This window comes from Pan troglodytes, chromosome 9 (genome assembly GCF_028858775.2).
Source record: "Pan troglodytes isolate AG18354 chromosome 9, NHGRI_mPanTro3-v2.0_pri, whole genome shotgun sequence".
NCBI lineage: Eukaryota > Metazoa > Chordata > Mammalia > Primates > Hominidae > Pan > Pan troglodytes.
The window spans coordinates 5,100,746-5,122,474 of record NC_072407.2 but is presented as its reverse complement, the minus strand read 5'-3'; the positions used below and the strand labels follow the sequence as shown (position 1 = coordinate 5,122,474).

At 59.2% G+C, this 21,729-nt stretch overlaps 1 protein-coding gene across 10 annotated transcripts in view; it reads left to right on the top strand.

The window, feature by feature from the left end:
• CHID1 (chitinase domain containing 1) overlaps positions 1–19,714 on the top strand; it is a 44,248-nt gene extending 24,534 nt beyond the window's left edge. For 9 of the 10 annotated variants that reach the window (XM_054661846.1, XM_016920080.4, XM_016920081.4 and 6 more), the window contains 5 exons: positions 5,399–5,500; positions 6,153–6,308; positions 18,977–19,057; positions 19,313–19,355; positions 19,520–19,714. In XM_054661846.1, the coding sequence (XP_054517821.1) occupies positions 5,399–5,500; positions 6,153–6,308; positions 18,977–19,057; positions 19,313–19,355; positions 19,520–19,618 (481 nt within the window). In that variant the 3' untranslated portion in view covers positions 19,619–19,714. The remainder of the gene's footprint in view (positions 1–5,398; positions 5,501–6,152; positions 6,309–18,976; positions 19,058–19,312; positions 19,356–19,519) is intronic. The other variant, XM_063783679.1, reaches the window with a different exon arrangement.
• The last annotated feature ends 2,015 nt before the right edge of the window (positions 19,715–21,729 follow it).

Below are 21,729 nucleotides of genomic sequence, written 5' to 3'. Positions count from 1 at the left end.
AGCTGGTCGGCCGAGGGAAAAGGGGGCATCTGCCATGTGGGCCCAGTGTCAGGACCAAGGTGGGTGGGTGGGGGTTTCAGGGAGGTCGCAGGTAGAACGTGAGAGTCGTGCTGTGCTGGAGGGACGGTGTGGGTACATGGCAGGAGACTGTGGGCTCACTCGTGTCACCGTCTCCCCTCGGATCTGGGAGGACGCTGTTCTGGAGGCCGCAGCCGCCCCGGCCTCTGGCAGCTGTGGGGTCCACGTGGCTGGAGGGACCTGGTCAGGCCCCAGCCTGGGATTGTTCAGTGTGAGGCAGCCAGCTGGGCAGTGCACCCCCAGGGCCCTGGGGCACAGAGCAGCCTGTCTCAGCACAAAGCCTGAGCAGGGGCAGCCCGGGAAGAGCAGAGCGCGTCCAGTCGTCTGGAGGGGGAGGGGCACTGGCGTTGGTGTGGGCCCGGGGTCCAGTCGAGGCCGAGTGGGCAGGCACTGGCGTTGGCGTGGGCCCGGGTTCCAGTCGAGGCCGAGTGGGCAGGCACTGGCGTTGGCGTGGGCCCGGGGTCCAGTCGAGGCCGAGTGGGCAGGCACTGGCGTTGGCGTGGCCCCGGGGTCCAGTCGAGGCCGAGTGGGCAGGCACTGGCGTTGGCGTGGCCCCGGGGTCCAGTCGAGGCCGAGTGGGCAGGCACTGGCGTTGGCGTGGCCCCGGGGTCCAGTCGAGGCCGAGTGGGCAGGCACTGGCGTTGGTGTGGCCCCGGGGTCCAGTCGAGGCCGAGTGGGCAGGCACTGGCGTTGGTGTGGGCCCGGGGTCCAGTCGAGGCCGAGTGGGCACTCACCTTGCATGCCGCTGCCTGCATGGGGCCCACCCAGGACATGGCGATGGGAGGGCCGGCAGCTGGCTGTGATGAGCTCCTTTTCCTTCTTTCCTTCCTCCCGGGGCTTTCGTTCCTCAGAAATGAATGCAGAACATGGTGTTTTCGGTGTGAGCAGTAATTCTTGTTCATCGGAAGTCACGCTGCGTCTAATCCGTGACAAGCTGTTACCTCATTGCTCAGCCGTGGTGATCCCCTCTTGTCCGGGTGCCACGGGGCACGGAGACAGATGGCTCTGCTGCCGGCTCTCGCATGTGTCTGGGTGAAGGACACAGGCTGGGGAGGACACCTGGCAGTGGCCCTTTTGCAGTGTTTCTTGCAAGTAGGAGGAGGTCCACATTCCCGGGTGGTCCCGAGGGCCAGCGCCGGGTGGGGGTTGGCAGGACCGGGGGCACAGGCCTGGTGCCCTCCCCTCTCTCTCCCACTGATCACCACCGTGAGCTGCTTCCGCCTCCGGATGGGGCCTGCTTTGTTCCCTCGTGTTGTGTTACCACCCTTGAAAGCGTGAGGACCGTCCTAGCCTGCGGCCGTGGTTGGTGCCCAGCTGTAGCAGAGTTGTTGGGTCAGTGGGCGGCTGCGTGAGCCCCGAAGGGAAAATGCAAGCTGTGCCACAGGCATGTCACATGTCAGCATGCTGCACTGAGGGGCGCGGTGTGGAGCCATGTCCCCTGGCAGGACTGCCCCTTCCTGCTTGGGGATGTCGTGGAGCTGCATTTCTGGTGGACGCATGGGGAGCATTCGTGGTTTCTGTGCCACATTCTGTAGCTGGTGGGAACCAGATCCTGGACACGTGGCCTCACCTACCAAGGCCTTGTGGAGTGAAGCCAGCTCTGCCAGGAGTGCCTGGTGTGGCCAAGGCCATGAGGTGGTGGAGGGCACGGCGCCCACGAGAGGGACAGGGGTGTTGCAGCACCGTGGATGTGGGGGAGGCACATGAGCCCGGCTCACGGCAGGACCCCACATGTCTGATAGCAGCGTGTGAAGCGGGACTGGGTGCTTGGAAGGGCATCATGGGCACAGGGGAGGGGTTGGACTGTGGGACAGGCCCCTGCAGAGTAGAAGCTGCGGCTGACAGGGCTGCCATGAGATTGGCAAAGTAGGAGCCAAAGGGACAGGCAGTCCTGCTGGCCATGGTCCTAGGTGCAGCAAAGGCCCAAGTCAGAAGCAGAACTGTGGAGCACGTGAGAGGAAGGAGTGACAGACACAGACAACTCGAACCAGGATGTGGGTGCATCAGAAGACACCACAAAGGAGCGAGAAGACCAGCCTCTCGCCAGGAGGACGATGCTGCCCACACCACTGACCAAGAGCACATGACCACCTGAGAGAGCTAGAGGGAGAGAAAATGTGAACACAGTGGTGGGAAAGCAACGACGGGCTGCGTGTGGAGGTGCGCGCCTGTAATGCCAGCATTTGGGGAGGCTGAGGCAGGAGGATCGCTTGAGCCCAGGAGTTTGAGACCAGCCTGGGCAACATAGTGAGACCTCATCTTTACAAAAAATTTAAAAATTAGCTGGACATGGTGGCATCTGTGGTCCCAGCTACTCGGGAGGCTGAGAGGAGGAGCTTGAGCTCAAGAGGTCTTGAGGCTGTAGTGAGCCGAGATTGTGCCACTGCACTCCAGCCTGGGCAACAGAGCAAGACCCTGTTTCAAAAACAGAAGAGAAGAAAAGAAAGAAAGCAACAAAGACCCCAGAGAACAGCGGGCAGGAGACCTGGACTCTGAACCACGAGAGGCCACAGTGGATGTGTGCATGGAGCTGATGGGCAGGCCAGGAGTTGCTCAACCATGTTATTCATGAGAGAAGCACAAATGAAAGCCACGGGGAGATCACGGCTCAGGAGCAGCCAGGCTGGGATGGAACCGACACAGCCAACGCTGCCTGGCATCTGCCGCCAGGACCTGAGCGATGTGGGGCTGTGAGCCGGGGGGCTCTGTGTGGGAGGGGCCAAGGGGCCGCCTGGGACCAACTCGGAGAGGCGCTGGCAAGCCCGAAGCCCACCTTCCGGCAAGGCCTCTTCCTGGTGCAGTCGGCACTTTTTGCTGTGTCCTCACATGGCAGAGAGCTGTGGTGTCTCTTCTTATAGGGACACTAACCACCGTGGGGCGCGTCATCATGGCCTCGTCTAGCTCTAATCACCTCCTAAAGGCCCCGTCTCCAGAAACCATCGCATCAGTGGTTAGGGCTTCAACATAACCATTTGTGGGGACACAAGCACCCTGTCCACAGCAAGACCGATTCATCAATTGTCTTGCTGTGTTGCCCAGGCTGGAGTGCAGTGGCATGATCAGGGCTCACGGCAGCCTCCACCTCCCGGGCTCAAGCCGTCCTCCCACCTCAGACCCCCAAGTAGCTGGGACGACAGGCACACACCACGACACCTGGCTAATTTTTTAATTAATGTGGAGACAGAGTCTTGCTGTGTTCCCCAGGCTGGACTCCATCCAACTCCTGGGCTCAAGAGATTGACCTGCCTCAGCCTCCCCAAATGCTGGGATTACAGGTGTGAGCCATCACACCCAGCCATTTTTCCTTTTTTTTTTTTTTTTTTGAGACGGAGTCTTGCTTTGTCGCCCAGGCTGGAGTGCAGTGGCACGATCTCGGCTCACTGCAAGCTTCACTTCCCGGTTTCACACGGCATTCTCCTGCCTCAGCCTCCCGAGTAGCTGGGACTACAGGCGCCCACCACCACGCCCGGCTAATTTTTTTGTATTTTTAGTAGAGACGGGGTTTCACTGTATTAGCCAGGATGGTCTCGATCTCCTGACCTCATGATCCACCCGTCTCGGCCTCCCAAAGTGCTGGGATTACAGGCGTGAGCCACTGCGCCCGGCCCATTTTTCCTTTTTGAATCAACTAAAAAAGGCAAGAGGATCGCTTGAGCCCAGAAGTTCAAGGCTGTAGTGAGATAGGATCGTGCTGCTGCACTCCAGCCTGGGTGACATAGAGACCCCATCTCAGAAATAAAAAAGAAATGACCTTGTGTGTCGGTGAGAGGACCTGGGTGGAGGCCTCGGCCCAGAGGGAGGTTGCAGGGCAGGAAGGTTCCAGTGGACACCTGGATTTGGGGCTAAAGTCTTAGGGGCACCTGGTTATAGAGAGGGGCCGAGGCACTGAGGGAGGCCACCGGGAGTGATGGGCATAGTGCTGGGAGGTGTTTGTCGGGGATCTGGGTGAGGCTGACCGTGCCTGAGCGGTGGGGCTGGCAGGCATCAGGAAAAGAGGGCGGGGCTGAGGGGACCATGGATGATGCTCCATGTACCTGCAGGCCGGGACAGCCTGGGGTGGACAGACTCTGGGGCCTGGGCCTCTCATCGTGCTCAGCAGAGGAGGAAGGCCCAGACCTTGGTCCTGGTAGACTCAAGGCAGGGGCTGGGATAAAACTGCACATCTGGAGAGGTGCTCCTCAGACCTGCCAGGGGTCCAGGGATCTGCAGGAGGTGTCTTGGGCCCTCAAGCCCCTGACAGAAGCCCCAGCACTGAGGCCCTTGGCGTGGTCCAGATTTGGTAGCCCAGTGACCCTTGAGCAGAGGAGGGGTCACAACTGAGGGAGATCAGGGCCCACAGCCTCACTGCCTCACAGGGACCCCCCCCTCACTTCAGTGCATGCTGCTCCTCCGGCCGCGTCCCCCATGCTGTTGTCCTATGTCCTGCTGCTGTGGGGCCCTCGGCCCCCTCGGTGTTGACCTTCATGTACTGCTCCTGTCTCCCCTTGGCTTATAGATCTGGGTGTGGAGGGGCCGTAGGCCAGCACCCAGCTCTCCCTGGGCCAGGCGGGAAGGCTTCCCCAGGAGACACTAGTCCCCAGTGGATCCAGGTCAGGAAGGAGCAGGTCCCCGAGGGAAGGGCTGCCATCCAGAGATGGCCCAGGGGCCAGGCAGACAGAACAGGGCCGCTTCCTCTGCAGTGCCCATGCCACAGGTGTCCGCAGCCGACCACCTGCCCTGGCGCCCCTTCCCCCATGCGAATGTGCCACACAGCCTTGCTCCATCCCTAGGAGTCAAGCACTTGTCCTTCCTGTCTACCTGCTGAGGTCCAGTGAGGGCTTTGGACAGCCTGGCTGGGCCAGGCCGACCCTGAGTGGGCTTGAGGGCTGCGTCCCAGGAGCTGCTTCTGCCTTCAGGGAGGCTTTGCTGCAGACCCCGGGAGGGGACGCTCCTGGGAGCCTGGATCAGTCACCTCCATCTCAGCAACCCCAGCTCTTGGGAGTGGCCCATCCTCTTGGCCACTCTTCACTGACCTTGCCCCTCCATGGGCAGCCCTGGCCCAGGTCTCCCCGCCATTAGGTCTGTCATTCTCAGCTGTACCCTGGTCTCAGAGAGGCCTCTGGGCCCCCATGACCACATCCCCCTGTGTCTCCCAGCCCCCAGCCTCTGTGGCCCCAACCAAGCTGCAGGCTGTCCCCACCCCAGAAGAACACTTTTCCCCTTGGGAAAAGTGACCCAAGTCCCCTACAGGCAGCTTGCTCTCACCCCAGCTGAACCGCAGCTGGGGAGGGGCTTCAGGCAGGGCATAGCACGCTGAGGTGGCTGCACCTGTCTGTTACAGGACCGACCAGCTGGGCATGTTCACGCACAAGGAGTTTGAGCAGCTGGCCCCCGTGCTGGATGGTTTCAGCCTCATGACCTACGACTACTCTACAGCGCATCAGTGAGTGTGGACCTGGGGGGCTCCTGGGCACAGCTGATGCCCTCTTGCCTGTGGTTCTGTGCACAAGGTCACCTGCTGAGCCTGGACGCCCACCTGAGGGAAGCCAGTGGGACTGCACCTGCCCCATGCCCTGTGGTGGTCACGTGGGTGGGGACCTGCCTCTGGTGGAGCTGGGTCACGGGCAGGGCACAGGCATAGTCCTGCTGCTGCCCGATGCCGCCCTGTCCTCTTTCGCCTGAGCCACACTGTTGTGGGAGGGCCGTGTGACACAGGCGCAGGCAGGGAGACCTCAGGAAGGATGCCCAGAAGGCCTTGTGTCTGCTGACCTCCTTCCCACTGTGTCATGCGGACTCCTGCCTGTGGCTGTGGGGTGGGGGCCGCACATGAGTGCCTGGCCTTGGGTGTGTTGTCCCTCATGGGCCCGCTCTGCTGACAGCCCTTTCTGATGGGTGATCCTGGCCCTGGACGTGACGTCCCTCATGGGCCCGCTCTGCTGACAGCCCTTTCTGATGGGTGACTTCTGTTCTTTACGACTCTCTAGAGGTGTCAGCCGCAGCATGGGGAGGATGCACCCCTCAGTGGAGGGCCCCAATGATGGCTCAGGTGCGGGGCCCTCCCTGTTGCTGAAACTCGCTCACCCCTTGCCCTGCAGGCCTGGCCCTAATGCACCCCTGTCCTGGGTTCGAGCCTGCGTCCAGGTCCTGGACCCCAAGTCCAAGTGGCGAAGCAAAATCCTCCTGGGGCTCAACTTCTATGGTATGGACTACGCGACCTCCAAGGATGCCCGTGAGCCTGTTGTCGGGGCCAGGTGAGCCAAGGGCTCTCCCTGCCGTGCTGAAGGTGTCACTGGGTGCGGGTGGGTGTGGGTGTAAGGAGACAGAGTGATGGGGAGGGTCCCGGTCCCCTGGGGCTTGTGCCCCACAGAGTCAGAGATAGGGGCTGGGCCAGGAGCCGGTCCTGCTCGGTGCCCACCCCACCGCAGCCCCCACTGTGGTCACCACCCATGACACTGCCACGTTAGCTGTCCCCACATCTGCGTGAGGCTGGGACTGAGGCTTCCCCCACCTGTCAGCCTTGCCCCACAGCATACGGGCCGGGCCGGGGCCTCCTGGGTTGAATGCTCCTCCTCCTCTCCTCTGCCTGGGAGTAATTTCCTGCTTTGTGTGTTCTTGGTATGCTCTGCGAGTGTGGTTTCTTGTTGGCATTACTTTACTTCATTTCTGGAGGACATCTTTCCTGGCTGTAGAATTCTGGCTGTCGGTTTTTTCACTGGCACCTTAAGCATGTGGCCGCCCTCTCATTCGGACAGCGTTTCACCGCCACCTCTTTCTCCTGCCTGTGTTGCTGTCCTCCCTGCTCGTAGGACTATCTTGTATTTATGGCTGGTTTTGAACAATTTTATTGACATGTCTTCATTTTCCTTTTGCACAGTATTCATGGAGCCTCTTGAGTCTGCATTCGTACTCTTAGCAAATTTGGAAAATTTGGGGCCAAATTCTTCAAATATTTTTTCTGTTTCTTCTCTTCTGTCCTCTCGTTTGGAGACCACAAACACTAGATCCATTGAATTTGTCCCACAGCTCACGAATACACCTTTTACCTTTTGGAATTCTTTTTTTTTTTTGAGACGGAGTCTCGCTCTGTCGCCCAGGCTGGAGTGCAGTGGCGCAATCTTGGCTCACTGCAAGCTCCGCCTCCCGGGTTCACACCATTCTCCTGCCTCAGCCTCCCAAGTAGCTGGGACTACAGGCGTCTGCCACCGCGCCCTGCTAATTTTTGTATTTTTAGTAGAGATGGGATTTCACCGCGTTAGCCAAGATGGTCTCGATCTCCTGACCTCATGATCCGCCCACCTCGGCCTCCCAAAGTGCTGGGATTACAGCGGTGAGCCACCACACCGGGCTGGGATTCTTTTTTCTCTGTTTTCTTTTTTTTTTTTTTTTTTGTGACAGGGTCTCACCCTGACGTCCAGGCTGCAGTGCACTGGTGTGATCATAGCTCACTGCAGCCTCAACCTCCTGGGCTGAAGCCATCCTCCCACCTCAGCCTCGCAAATAGCTGGGACCACAGGTGCATGCCACCATGCCCCGCTAATTTTTGTATTTTTTTGTAGAGACAGGGTTTTGCCATGTTGTCGAGGCTGGTGTCAAATTCCTAGGCTCAAGCGATCCTCCTGCCTCAGCCTCCCAAAGTGTGGGATGACAGGTGTGAGCCCCACGCCTGGCCTGGTCATTTCTCTTGCTATGCCCAACCTGCCATTAATGCCATCCGTCCTGAGCCCGACGTGGTCATTTCTCTCACCACCCAACCTACCGTTAATCTCATCCAGCGCTTTTGTCACCTCATGTGTTGTAATTCAATTTTTTAAATTTTTTATGAGATGGGGGTCTCACTATGTTGCCCAGGCTGGTCTTGAACTCCTGGGCTCAAGCGATCCTCCTGCCTCAGCCTCCCAAAGTGCTGCAATGACACGCATGAGCCACCAAGCCCAGCCAACATGTTATAATTCTCTAGAGGCTTGCTTGGGGTCCCCTTTACGTCTTCCATGTCTCTACTAAACTTTTGCAGATTGGGATTCAGTTGTAAGAACTGCTGAGTGCCCATGTCTGCTGGTTCTGATATCAGGGTCGGTTTCAGGAGGCTGCTTTTCCTCCTTGTTTGGGGTCCTATTATGCTGCCTTCCTGTGGGCCTGGTACTCTCGGGTTGATGCCTCAGGCATTGCGAATTTTACCATGTTGCGTGCTGGGTGTTTTAGCATTTTTATAAATCATCTTAATCTTTGTTCTGGATGCAGTTGAGTTTCTTAGAAACAGTTTTAGCTGCTCACTTTTCTGGAGAACCTGGTCCTTTTTGTGGAGGCCTTGGCTGTCGTCTTTACGAGTCTGCAGGTCCCCCACAGGCCTGCCCTCCGTGAGGGGTGTGTGCGTGTGTCAGCCCAGGCAGGTGAGCTGAGGCCAGGCCATCACCCCTGATTCCTCCTGGTCGGCCGTGGGGAGGGGCAGAGGTAACCTGCTGGATTTGCGGGTCCTGAGGGTGGCAGCAGTGGGTAGAGGAGTATGTTGGGGCAGTGTTCCCTGCCCGGCCTCCAGGGGTGCCCTCCGTGAGCCCCTCCATGGCAGATGGCAGGTGGGCCATGTTGCAAGACCAGGGTCGTGTGTAGTAGTCCCCTTAGGGAGGCTTTCCCCCGACACTCTACGTGCACACTCCTCTCTGTCCACATGGCTGGTCCTGGGGTCCAGCACAGGCCTGGGCTCCCGCTGTTCTCTGGCTTCTGGCCCTGGGTGCGCTCTGGGTCGCTGAGCAGGGCCTGACCCTGCTGTGGGGGCGGACACGAGGGGGTGCTGGCTGAGGAGGGCCTGGGGTCAGCCTGGGCATCAGGCGGGGCCAAGAGCCTGGCGTCTTCTCTCCCACGTCTCACCCAGTGAGTCATCGAGAACTCAGCCACACACTGAGACACGCGGGGCTCCGCACGGGCGAGGGCGATGCCCCAGGGCCCCTGGCTAGTTTGGGTCCCCTGTTCCTGCTGAGATGGGGCACGGGTCAGTCACTGGGTGCCAGCTCTCATGTCCCTGCAATGCAGAGTGAGGGGCCCGGCCGCCCTGTCTGCCCAACTGTCTGTTCTTTCAGTTGGGGCTGCTCTGTGCTCCTGTGTGTGCTGCACCCTCCCCCACCATGGCCCTCCTTTGATGCTGGGTATCCCGGGAAGGCTCTGGAAGCACAGCTCGTGTCCCCCACCCTACCACATCCCTGACATGGTGCCTGGTTCTGGGACCTTTGGGTGGAGCCATGTACAGAGCTTGGGCTCCCAGCCCAGGATCCCCTGTGCAAAGCAAGAGGCCTCCCCATGCACCCAGCCCTGCCTCAGCTCCAGCTGTGGGCTCTGCTCACCCAGGCCTTCAGGGAAGGCTCAATTCTGGTTGGGCTTTTGAAAGGGAGACAGGTGTTGGCCTTGAGTCGCCACCGCACTAGTCTTCAAGGGTAACAAAGTACCATAGATGGGGCAGCTGAAATAACAGCTTCGTCTCAGTCCTGGGGGCTGGAGGTGGGAGATGAGATGAAGGTGCCGTCAAGGTGGGGTCGGCTCCTCCCAGGACCTCTCTCCTCGGCTGGTAGATCCCAGGGCCTCTCCTCAGCTTGTAGATAACTGCCTTCTCCATGTGTCCTCACAGGGTCCTGTGTGCACCTGTGTGTGTCCTCTCCCAGGGCCTCTCTCCTTGGCTGGTCAATACTGCCTTCTCCCTGTGTCCTCACAAGGTCCCATGTGTGCCTGAGTCCTCTTCTCCTCTTCTTATAAGACACCAGTCATGTTGCATTACAGCCCACCCTTGTGACATCATTTTAACTTAATCACGTCTTGAAAGACTTCCTCAGTGCAGGCTCAGGCCTGTGGTCCTAGCTACTCAGGAGGCTGAGGCAGGAGGATCACTGGAGCCCAGGAGTTCAAGGCCAGCCTGGGCAACATGGTGAGACCCTAACTCTACAAAAGAAAAAGAATAAGGCGGGCGGATCACAAAGTCAGGAGTTCAAGACCAGCCTGACCAACATAGTGAAACCCCGTCTCTACTAAAAATACAAAAAATTAGTCAGGCGTGACCGGACACTGTGGCTCACGCCTGTAATCCCAGCACTTTGGGAGGCCGAGGTGGGCGGATCACGAGGTCAGGAGATAGAGACCATCCTGGCTAACACGGTGAAACCCCGTCTCTACTAAAAATACAAAAAATTAGCCAGGCCTGGTGGAGGGCACCTGTAGTCCCAGCTATTCAGGAGGCTGAGGCAGGAGAATGGCGTGAACCCTGGAGGCAGAGGTTGCAGTGAGCCCAGATCGCACCACTGCACTCCAGCCTGGGTGACAGAGTGAGACTCCGTCTCAAAAAGAAAAAATTAGCTGGGTGTGGTGGCGGGCTACTCGGGAGGCCTGTAATCCCAGCTACTCGGGAGGCTGAGACAGGAGAATCACTTGGACCCGGGAGGCAGACGTTGCAGTGAGTGGAGATCGCGCCATTGCACTCCAGCCTGGGCAACAGTGCAAGACTCTGTCTCAAATAAAAAAAAAAAAAAAGAATAAAAAAGACTATTTCTTCAAATATAGTGCTACTCTGAGGCACTGGGGATTAAGACTTGTGTTAGTTCGTTTTCTGTTGCTTATAACAGAATACCTGAAACTGAGTACTTTATAAAGAAAAGGAATTTTTTTTTTTTTTAGACAGAATTTCACTCTTGTTGCCCAGGCTGGAGTGCAATGGTGCGATCTTGGCTCACCGCATCCTCTGCCTCCTGGGTTCAAGCAATTCTGCCTCAGCCTCCCGAGTAGCTCGAATTACAGGCATGTGCCACCACGGTTTGTTTTGTTTTGTTTTGTTTTGTTTTGAGACGGAGTCCCCAGGCTGGAGTGCAGTGGTGTGATCTCAGCTCACGGCAGCCTCCACCTCCTGGGTTCAAGCGATTGTCCTGCCTCAGCCTCCCGAGTAGCTGGGACTACAGGCACGTGCCACCACACCCAGCTAATTTTTATATTTTTAGTAGAGACAGGGTTTTGCTATGTCGGCCAGGCTGGTCTCAAACTCCTGACCTCAAGTGATCCACCTGGCTCAGCTTCCCAAAGTGCTGGGATTACAGGTGTGAGCCTCTGCACCCAGACAGGAGTTTATTTCTTATAGAGGCTGAGAAGTCCAAGGCCCATGGCCAGTTCTGTGAGAGCGTTCTTGCTGGTAGGGACTCCGAAGAGTCCGGAGGTGGTGCAGGGTGTCCGTGGTACAGGGTCTGAGCGAGCTGCCCAGGCCGCCTTCCCCTTCTTAGAAAGCCACAGTCCCATGCCCATGGTCACCCACTGGTCCATTAACCCACTAGTCCATGAATGGATTAATCCGTTCACCAGGGGGGAGCCCTCATGACCCAGTCACCTTCTAAAGGCCCTGCCTCCCCACAGTGCCGCCTTCTAAAGGCCCCGCCTCCCCACAGTGCCGCCTTCTAAATGCCCCGCCTCCCCACAGTGCCGCCTTCTAAATGCCCCGCCTCCCCACAGTGCCGCCTTCTAAAAGCCCCGCCTCCTCAGTGCCGCCTTCTAAAGGCCCCGCCTCCCCACAGTGCCTCCTTCTAAAGGTCCCGCCTCCCCACAGTGCCGCCTTCTAAAGGCCCCGCCTCCCCACAGTGCCGCCTTCTAAAGGCCCCGCCTCCCCACAGTGCCGCCTTCTAAAGGCCCCGCCTCCCCACAGTGCCACAGTGGGTATTACATTTCAGTGTGAATTTTGCAGAGAACATTCAAGACATCACACACTTCACCCTGTGGATTTTAGGGGAACAGCTCAGCCCATTACACCATCTGAGGGTGATGAGTTAGGGCTCACTCACTGCACAAGAGCCTGGGTCAGGTCACACAAGGCATCAGTGTGGCTTGGCGCAACAGCTCACACCTGTAATCCCAGCACTTTGTGGGGCCAAGGCAGGAGGATTGCTTGAGCCCAGGGGTTCGAGATCTGTGCAAAATAGACCCCATCATTACAAATAGTTTAAAAACAAATTAGCCGGTATGGTGGTGCACACCTGTGGTCCCAGCCACTCAGGAGGCTGAGGAATGCCTGAGCTGTGGAGGTGGAGACTGCACTGCACTCCAGTCTGGGCTCCAGAGCAAGACCCTGTCTCCAAAACAACCAAAGCCTTCAGCAGCTTCCCCTGGGCAGTTGCACCCACCCATGATTGTTCTGAGAATTGGCTAGGGGGTTTGGGGCCAAGGAATTCTGATTACAAAGGTGTGTATGTGAGCGTGTGGGGGTGTATGCCCTCAGGACCCCCCAGCTTTGCACAAGTTGGGGTCTGGGTGCACCCAGTCAGGAAAGAAAGGCACTACTTCTGGGTCCTCCCAGCTGAGAAGTCCCCTCATCTGCCCTCCTCGCCCACCCGAAGTGCCCTTGTTAATGACCTCTGGGCCTGAGTGGCACAGAGGAGGGGTGTGGGCACCTGGCAGGCTCCAGCCTGGATGCAGGACCACTGGAGGGGAGCAGGCCATGGGGAGATGTAGGTCTCAGGGGCCCCTAGAGTGCCCGTCCCCACGTCCCATCCTAGGTGGCCAGTAGCTCTTGCCCTGTCTGTCCCTGCCTAGAGACCTTGGCCAGGGCAGCGGCACAGTTGCCAGCTCAGCAGGGGCACCTCCCGCAAGGCTGGAATAAATAACCGGCTGCCAAGACTCGCTCACACGTGCATCCTCACAGCTGCCGAGCCGGCCGAGAGAGTGCTGACGCTGCACAGCCATGGCTCCTGCCTCAAGGGTACAGCAGGGAGGGCACGCCCACTCTAGTCCAAGGGGGACACTGGCAAGGATCACAGGCAGAGGCAACCCTGCTTCTGGGAGTGTGATGCCTGACAGCCACCAGTGTCTTCCCTGGGTAGGTTCCTGGCTCTCAACTGTGCCAGAGTCCCGTCTACGAGTGGACGGCACCCCTGCCTCCGCCTGAATGTCTGCGCGGTGGAGGGGCCGTGTTCACAGCTCCTTGGAACATTCTTCCTGACCCTGGCTCTGCCCAGGTGGTGTCCAGCCCCTCCCCGAGCCCCGACCTCCCTCTCAGCTGCACTGTTCATCTGCACCCTGTGGTCCTGCCCTGGACAGGTGTTATTCACTCTGGACACCAAATCCAGCCCAAGGGCTCACTGCCTGCAATGTGCACAGGGTGAGATGGGCCACCCATTGTGGGGTGTCCTGTGGGTCCTCCCTATCTGTTCTAGAAGCTGGGGCTCTTCTCCCTGGCCCTTTCTCGAGGCTTATCTGTCCTTGCACCTGTGCTGGCTCCTGCTGAGCTCTGGCGACATCAGCTCAGACGCCTCTCCTCACCCTCTGTTCTCGCCTTGTATTGGCACCAAATGTCTGCTTTTCTAGCTGAAATCTCACTTATTAGCTGCGGCCGCCCTAAAGAGCAGACAGCCCCCAGCCTCACATGCCCCCACACACCACGTGCACCGCCAAGCAATGCGGCGCCTGCCACCCACACCAGCCAGTCATCCAGTCCCAGCCTCCTCGCTCCTCCAGCCTATACTGTGTCCTCTGCAGAGTGGAGCCCATGGTTCCTTCATCCTGTCTGTCACCCCCCAGGGGACGTCTGGGAGGCCGGCAGCAGCAGGGATTGAATCTTAGGCACGTGGTCCTCATCACTGCCGTGGCGTCTTTTGCTGCCACGACTCGGTGGACCTAGGCGTTTTCCTCCTCTCTGTCTTGTGAATCTTTTACTGTGAGAATCTTCAAGCATAGAAGTGCATAGAATGGTGTGGCGAGCCCCTCATGGCCACCCCAGGACTTGACTCCCTCGGCCTCATGTGGCGCTAAGAGTTTCAGCAACCCCAGCCCCAATCCCCGGCCTCATGCTCACCGTGTTCTCCTAACACCCCAGCGCTCTCCGATAGCCAGTGACGAGGAGCCAGGTCTTCTCCACGCCCGGGGCCCTCAGTGTCTACAGCTTGTGCCTCTGGGAGCCTTGGCTGACTAGCAGCAGCTCCTGAGCACATCCCCAATGGGGCCAGGTGCAGGGACTGGCTGGCATTACCTGCAGGCCCAGCCACGCCCGCCTCCACGAGAGGGAGACGGTGAGCCTCAGGGCCTCCGGTCAGGACATGGCTGGATCCCACATTTCAGACAGGACAGCCCTGAAGAAGGATGGCCACCCACCGAGGAGGGCTGTCTGGTTGAACTCAAGCTCTGAGAGGCAACTGAAACCTGTGAAGATAGGAGCACCTGGCCTGGGGTTTCAGTGTCTGCAGGGTGGGCTTGGGGAGGGCCAGCCATCAGCTATGTCCTCCCTTCAGGAGGGGGCTGGGCCTGGCATTGGGGGCCTCACCATTGCTCACAGCAGCCCTGGCCTGAGCCTGCAAGCCCCTCCTCCCACCAGCCAGAAGCAGCTCCACTCCCTTGGACCCGTTCCTTGGAGCTGGCTGCAGAGCCCTGTGGGGGCTCCTGAGGGGTCCTAGGAAGGGGTTCTCTCCACACACACTCCTGAGGCCAGAGCCGGGCCTCATGCACTTTTCCCTACAGGAAGCTGTGCACCACCAGGCTGTGTCTTCTGCCTGCTGCCTCCAGGACACGGAATCGTTTTCTAATGGTGGCTCAGGGCGGCTCACAGCATACCATGACTGCTATACCTTTGGAGCCAGGACAGCCCTAGCAGCCGGTGGGTCAAGTCCAAGGGGTGCTGCATGTGGTGACTCACGCCTGTAATCGTTACAGCCTGGGAGGCCGAGGGGGGAGGATCACATGAGGCCAGGAGTTTGAAACCAGCTTGGGTCACAGAGCAAGACCCCCATCTCTACAAAAATGTTAAAAGTTAGCAGTGTGTGGTGTTGCACACCTGTAGTCCCGGCCACTCAGGAGGCTGAGGAGGGAGGATCGCTTGAGCCTTGGAGGTCCAGGCTGCAGTGCACTATGATCGCACCATTGCATTCCAGTCTTCGTGACAGAACAAGACCCTATCTTTTTGTTTTGGAGATGGAGTTTCACTCTTGTCGCCCAGTCTGGAGTGCAGTGGCTTGATTTCAGCTCACTGTAGCCTCCACCTCCCAGGTTCAAGTGATTCTCTTGCCTCAGCCTCCCAAGTAGCTGGGACTACAGGTGTGTGCCACCATGCCTGGCTAATTTTTGTATTTTTAGTAGAGATGGGGTTTCACCACGTTGGCCAGGCTGGTCTCGGAACTCCTGACCTCAGGTGATCCGCCCGCCTCAACCTCCCAAAGTGCTGGGATTACAGGCGTGAGCCACCGCGCCCGGCCCCCTCTGTTTTTAATCCTTGCGTTTTAGACCTTGGCAAAGTCCCCAGGCTTTGGAGCAAGCCTCTCATCCCACTTATTTTGGTTTTCTGCAGCCCTTTCTCCAAAAGTTTCCAAGCTGGTCTCCGTGGGGTGACGCCCCCCCCACACACACACATCAGGAGGTCCAAGAACATCTTCCTCACACTTGATCTGCTTTCTTCCTAGAAACGCGTCGAACCTCTGTCCCTGGTCCTCCTAAATTCCTCTGTGGTGCGTCTCGGTGTGTTTTGTGTGTATATCCTGTTTGGCTTTCCTTGACCCTTTCCATTTGAGGCCTTGCAACTTTTTTTGAGGTTGGATAAAATTCACATACCATAAAATGCACCATTTCAAAGTGGCATTTAATATGCTTACAGAATTGTACAACCCTCATTACTGCTCCCCAAAAAAAGAAGCCCTGTGCCTTTTAGCAGTTGTGCCCTCTTTCTCTGCCCTAGCTTGTGCCCACCTCCAGCCCACCGTCTCTGTAGGTTTGTCTGTTCTGGATGTTTCTGTGAGGCCGAGCTGTCCGTGTTCATTGAGTCCTTATTCCTTACATCCTCCCCGTCCATGTGCTTGTCGCTCCCTTGGGCTCCTGCAGTGCTCCCTGCACCCACTCTCGGACTTTCACCTTCCCCTGCCTTCTCTGTGGCCCTTCCTTCCTCCCAGGCAGGCCCCTCGCTCGCTCCCCACTCACTGTGGCTGGTGCCTGCTGCCCAAAAGACCTGTGTGGCCCTTGTTCCTCCTGGGAGCCTGGCCCCCTGGTGTGCTTGTCCATCACACCAGCCATGCTCCTTGGGGTCTTGTAAGCCCTCAAGGGGGTCCCAGTTACCAGCCTGGATGGCCACTCAGGCCCCCCAAGGATCCAGCCCCTGTGTGTGTCTGTGGCCCTCTGAGGACTGTCCTCCCTCTGCTGTGGGCCTGGACTCCCTCTGCTGTGCCTGCAGCTGCCTGTCCTCACTCAGCCCCGCGCCTATACCGGGTGGCCCCACCTTCCCTCCCCAGGAGTGACTCTCAGACCCTCCCTGGGCTTTTGGGAGCTGGGCACACACCCCCACCCAGCACCTGGGCTCCAGCTTCTCCTCGTCCCCAGGGCCTGCTTGGGAGTAGCGATTCCTGGGGTTGGGGTCCCTGACAGCGCCCTGGTCATGGCTGCCCCCACAGCGTGGTCACCACCCACTCGCCAAACCACCAGGTTGGGGCTCCTGAGTGGGAGGCACCCAGTGCTCTCAGGGGTCCTGGCCACCCCCAGCCTCACCTCCTCCTGGAGGCAGCAGATTTTGAGCAGTGACCACAGAGGCCCCCCAGGAGGAGGAGTGTGTGGCGTGGCCAGAGCTCCCCACAGCCCGAGGGCCAACCCTGCCCTGAGGTATCTGCCCACGACCCTGCACATCCCATTCTTCTCACAGAGCCACCCAGCAGATATTGAGGGGGGACGCTGCAAATTACACCAACAACACCTTGAGTGGTGTTTCAGTTAAGGATAATGCAGTAATTTTAGAGCTGTCTGGTGGGGTTGTGGCTATGCTGGCAGCCTCCATGACGTTGCCTGGTCTGGAGGGGCTTCTGGAAGGACCATGTTTGCATGTGGCCATTGAGGGGCCTGGCCCAGCCACAGGAGGGCAGGGGTCCAGCAGTGCTTTTCCAGGCCTGGGATGGCTGGAGCTGCCAGCCACTGCTGCCATCCCATTACCAGAGTCTAGGGGGACTGGGTGCGGTGGCTCACGCCTGTAATCCTAACACTTTGGGAGGCCGAGGCAGGCAGATCACTTGAGGTCAGGAGTTCAAGACCAGCATGACTAACATGGAGAAACTCCATCTCTACTAAAAATACAAAAACCAGCTGGGCGTGGTGGCGGGTGGCTGTGATCCTAGCTACTTGGGAGGCAGAGGTGGGAGAATTGCTTGAACCCAGGAGGCGGAGGTTACAGTGAGCCAAGATCATGCCACTGCACTCCAGCCTGAGTGACAGCGAGACTTTGTCTCAAAAAAACAGAAACAGGCGTCTAAGGGAAACTGTCTGGGTTGGGGAGGCTGCCCGAATGCTGTTTCCCACCCTCCCTGCCATGTGTCTGCTGGGGTCTGATGTCTGCAGAGCAGCCTCCATGCCCCAAAAGGCCAGAGCTACCCGATGGGGTCTGGCACTTTGTCGAGCACTGCTGGGCGGGTGGCAGCTGCTCCCATTCACAGCTCTGAAGTGACATGTGCCCTAGTCTGGAAGAGGCTCCCAGTGTCAAGGGGACTCTGCCCTGCTCAGGACAACAGCAGCCTTTCCCGTTTGGGAGCCTCAAACATCCCACTACTCCTGGGCAGGAGCAGAAAGGTGGCTCGAGGTGCGGTCCTGTGGCCATTTCTCACTTGGATAAACTCTGCACTGTCCATCCGTGACCCCTTAGGATCCTGCAGATGTCCATGCCACACGGCCCAGGTCCCTGCGCCCCTGCAGTTGCCTACTGCCTGTCCTCCCCTCCCACATGGCGCCCGGGCTGTAGGCCCCACGCCAGGCCTCCTCCCTGAGGCTGCAGCCCCAGGCACGTGGGGGGCACTGTCCTCACGCAGCAGGCACTGGTCATGTTCCATTGTCAGCTGCCTCCACCTGCACAGACTCCTGTCTGTGGAGACCAGAAGCTTCCAGAACCATCTGTTGGTGCTGCTGGTGGCTGTGGCCCATAGTGTTCTGGAACCACCTGCCCTGGTCCCAAATGTGCAGTGTGAGATGCGCACACACTCAGGGCCCCGTGACCTGGAAGCCGCAGTCGTGTCCCCAGCACCTTGGGAATGAGCCTGTCCTCTGTGTGAAGGAGGGGGTGGTTCTCAAACCACTGACTCTTGGTGCTCAGGAGGGGCCTGCTGCAGTCCTGGGCATGGGGTGGTCATTGTTCAAGACTGAGGCAGACTCAGTCTTTGAAAGGGTGCAGAGGCCAGGCGCGGTGGCTCACGCCTGTAATCCCAGCACTTTGGGAGGCCAAGGCGGACAGATCACGAGGTCAGGAGTTCGAGACCAGCCTGGCCAATATGGTGAAACCGCATCTCTACTAAAAAATAACAAAAATTAGTCAGGCATGGTGATGCGTGCCTGTAGTCCCAGCTACTCAGGAGGCTGAGGCAGAAGAATCACCTGAATCTGGGAGGCAGAGGTTGCAGTGAACCAAGATCGCACGACTGTACACCAGCCTGGGCGACAGAGCGAGACTCCGTCTCAAAAAAAAAAAAAAAAAAAAGGTGCAGAAACCACTGCCCCGGGCAGCCATCCCCAGTACAAGGCACTGCCCACCCAGTATGAGGCACTGCCCATCAGTCCAGGGCCAGCAGTGGGGCCAGGGCAGCCTGAGGCCTGTCTGGTTAGCCCCTCACCTGGGGTCTGGACAGAGTGAGGAGCCCTGTCCAGCAGCCGCTGCGCGGCCTGAGGGCCACCCTCAGGGTCAGGCAGTTTCAGGCCCCGTGTCACTCTCCAGGCCACTGAAAGGACTCGGTGGGGTGGCTTCTTCCGAGGAAGCTCCTGAAGATGTTTTTCCTGAGGTTTCCTCTAATACAGGGTTCACAGGGCCTGGGGCTCTGGCCACCCCACCAGGTGTTGTCCCCCAGACCACTGGGGACAGTGGCTGCCCCGAGTGGCCCTGCCCCTGCTGAGAGCCACAGCCTTTGGGGGTACAGGGTGGGGCTGTGGGGGAGCTGGGTGGGCTCCCAAATCCATATCCTGGTCTCCCCAGGTACATCCAGACACTGAAGGACCACAGGCCCCGGATGGTGTGGGACACCCAGGCCTCAGAGCACTTCTTCGAGTACAAGAAGTGAGTGTTTTGAAGTGCGTGGCCCACCTCGGCCTTGTGTGCAGGGAGGGGCCCTGGGGGTGGAGATGAGGGAGCAGCAGGGCCCAGGGGGTCTCAGGGTCGCGAGCTCACTTGCTGCTCCCGGCCCTGGAGCACAGCTGGACAGCAGGTGGCCACCTGGTGGGTGGGAGGAGTACAGGCCGTGGACCTTGGCTGTGAGGGGAGGAGGCCTGGAACCAGCAGAGCGGATGGGCTGACAGTCCCTTTGTCTTGCAGGAGCCGCAGTGGGAGGCACGTCGTCTTCTACCCAACCCTGAAGGTGCGTGTGCTGCCAGCCGTGGGACCGGGGGAGGGGTGGGCCATGCGACAGCACAGCAGGCACTGGCCTGGGGTCCAGGCGGTGCTGCCCCTCGGCCTGGAGGACATCCCTGGGTGTTGGGGGGACAGGCCCCAGCAGGTGCTCACACCTCCATCTGTGCCCAGTCCCTGCAGGTGCGGCTGGAGCTGGCCCGGGAGCTGGGCGTTGGGGTCTCTATCTGGGAGCTGGGCCAGGGCCTGGACTACTTCTACGACCTGCTGTAGGTGGGCATTGCGGCCTCCGCGGTGGACGTGTTCTTTTCTAAGCCATGGAGTGAGTGAGCAGGTGTGAAATACAGGCCTCCACTCCGTTTGCTGTGACGGGTCTGCTGCAGTCCTCAGTCGGGGGTCCTGGGCACCATGTGACTCCCCATCCTCCCATGAGGGGTCCCTGCCCTGCCTGAGTCCTAGCTGGGGGACACCCTGAGAACTCGAGCCCCTCCCACCCGGGCATCCGCTGGCTGCCTCCTGTCAGCTGGGCAGGCGGGACCCACAGTACCTGCCCCACCAGGACAGCCTGGCTCAGGCCTTTCTGGGCTGCTTCTCACATCCTGGGCTGGATGTGGGTTTGGAAGCTCTGGAACCATCCCGGACTCGCCCACTCCTGGACTCGAGGGCCCTCGCAGGGACAGCTCTGCCCAGCATCACCCCAGGGCCTGGCAGTGATAGAGCTGAGAGCTCCACCCCCACATACCTGCCACCCACCTGGCCAGCCACAGCACGTGTGTCACCTGCAGAGAGCCACCCAGACGTCCCCACCGAGTCCAGCACGGCAAGGGTGCAGGGGCTGCCCTGGAAATGGGCTCAGAGGAGCCTGGCCCACCCTCTTGAAACTGGTCCTGGACCTTGGCTCAGCTCTGCTGCCTCAGGTAGCACGACCCCCAGGCCAGCCTGGACACATCAGGGAGCATGGTGAGGGGCAACGGCAGGACCCGTGGGCCATATCGGGACAGGCATTTCCAGCGAGGGGTGGGGCAGAGGACATGTGGCTGGCAGGCTACACCCACCCTGCCATGCAGCGGTGTCCAGACTCTGGGGAGGCCCTGGGGAATTTGGAGGCATCATGAGCCAAGGCCTGGTGGCCCTCGTTCCCCTGCCCCTCATCACTATCCTGTCCTTGGCTGGCCGTGAGGACTCCCCTCCTCACCACTGGGGCCCACAGGGCTGAGGTGGGCAGTAGAGGGCATAGGTGGGTACATGTCCCGGGCAAGGTCTCTCGGGGGGACAGAAGTGAGTCCAGGGAGTGGGTGGGCCTGGGCGTCCCTCACTGAGAATGCCCTGGGGTGAGGACGGTGAGGACAGGGTGGGCACTGGGTTCTGGTTTAGAGTCAGTAATGTTAGGGCGCAGTGGGCAGGGGGTCAGGACACCTCCAGCCGGTGGTGAGGAAGCATGGTGGGGTCTCCTCCACAGGACGGGAGCTGGGGAGGGGGTCCTGGGTCGGACCCAAGGCACCCACACTTGAGAAAGGCTCCGCCTGGACGTCAGGGAGGCCTGCGAGCTGCCACAGTGCAGGTGCAGCCGTTCCCACCGCCTTGCTGCTGCTTGACATGGGCATAGGAGATACAAGTGGTGTGTGCGGCGGTTCATGCCTGTAATCCCAGTACTTTGGAAAGCCGTGGCGGGAGGAACGCTGGGCAACATGGTGAAACCCCGTCTCTACCCCCTAAAAATAGAAAAATTAGCAAGACGTGGTGGCGTGTGCCTGTACTCCTGGCTACTCAGGAGGCTGAGATGGGAGGATCGCTTGATGAGGTTGAGGCTGCAGTGAGCTGTGACCGACTGCACTCCAAAAACCTTGTCTGAAAAAACACAAGCTGCCACTGGCTTTGGGGCACTGACCTTGTCTCCCCAGAGGTGCTGACGCTAACATTCAAGTGGTTCTCGGGGGTCCTGTGGCTTCCGTTGGAGTGAGGGTGGGGGACACGCAGGTCTGGGAGGGTGGTGTGGGCCTGGAGCTAGGCATTGCCAGATCAGCATTGGGTGGAGGCAGGGGTGGGGATGCCACACAGGATGGGATGTCTAGAGCGGGCTGTGTCTCCCGGGGGGATGGGCAGAGGGTGGGGCAGGAATTAGCTGGAAATGAGATTGTGGGGTGCAGTTTGGGGATCAGATGCCCCAACCTGAACTGACTGTCATCCCTGTGGCCAGGGTCCCCACACAACCCTCACCCCTGGCTGTGAGAATCCTGAGGCACCTTGATGCATTTTTTTTCATGCCCTGTGACAGGTGCTTTGTGCTGCCAGCTCACTTAAAGGGGCAGAGTTCTAGGAACAAAATAGGGGAAAAGCACAGCCCCGCCTCGACAGCAGGCCCCAGGGTAGGGGGTGATGTGGAG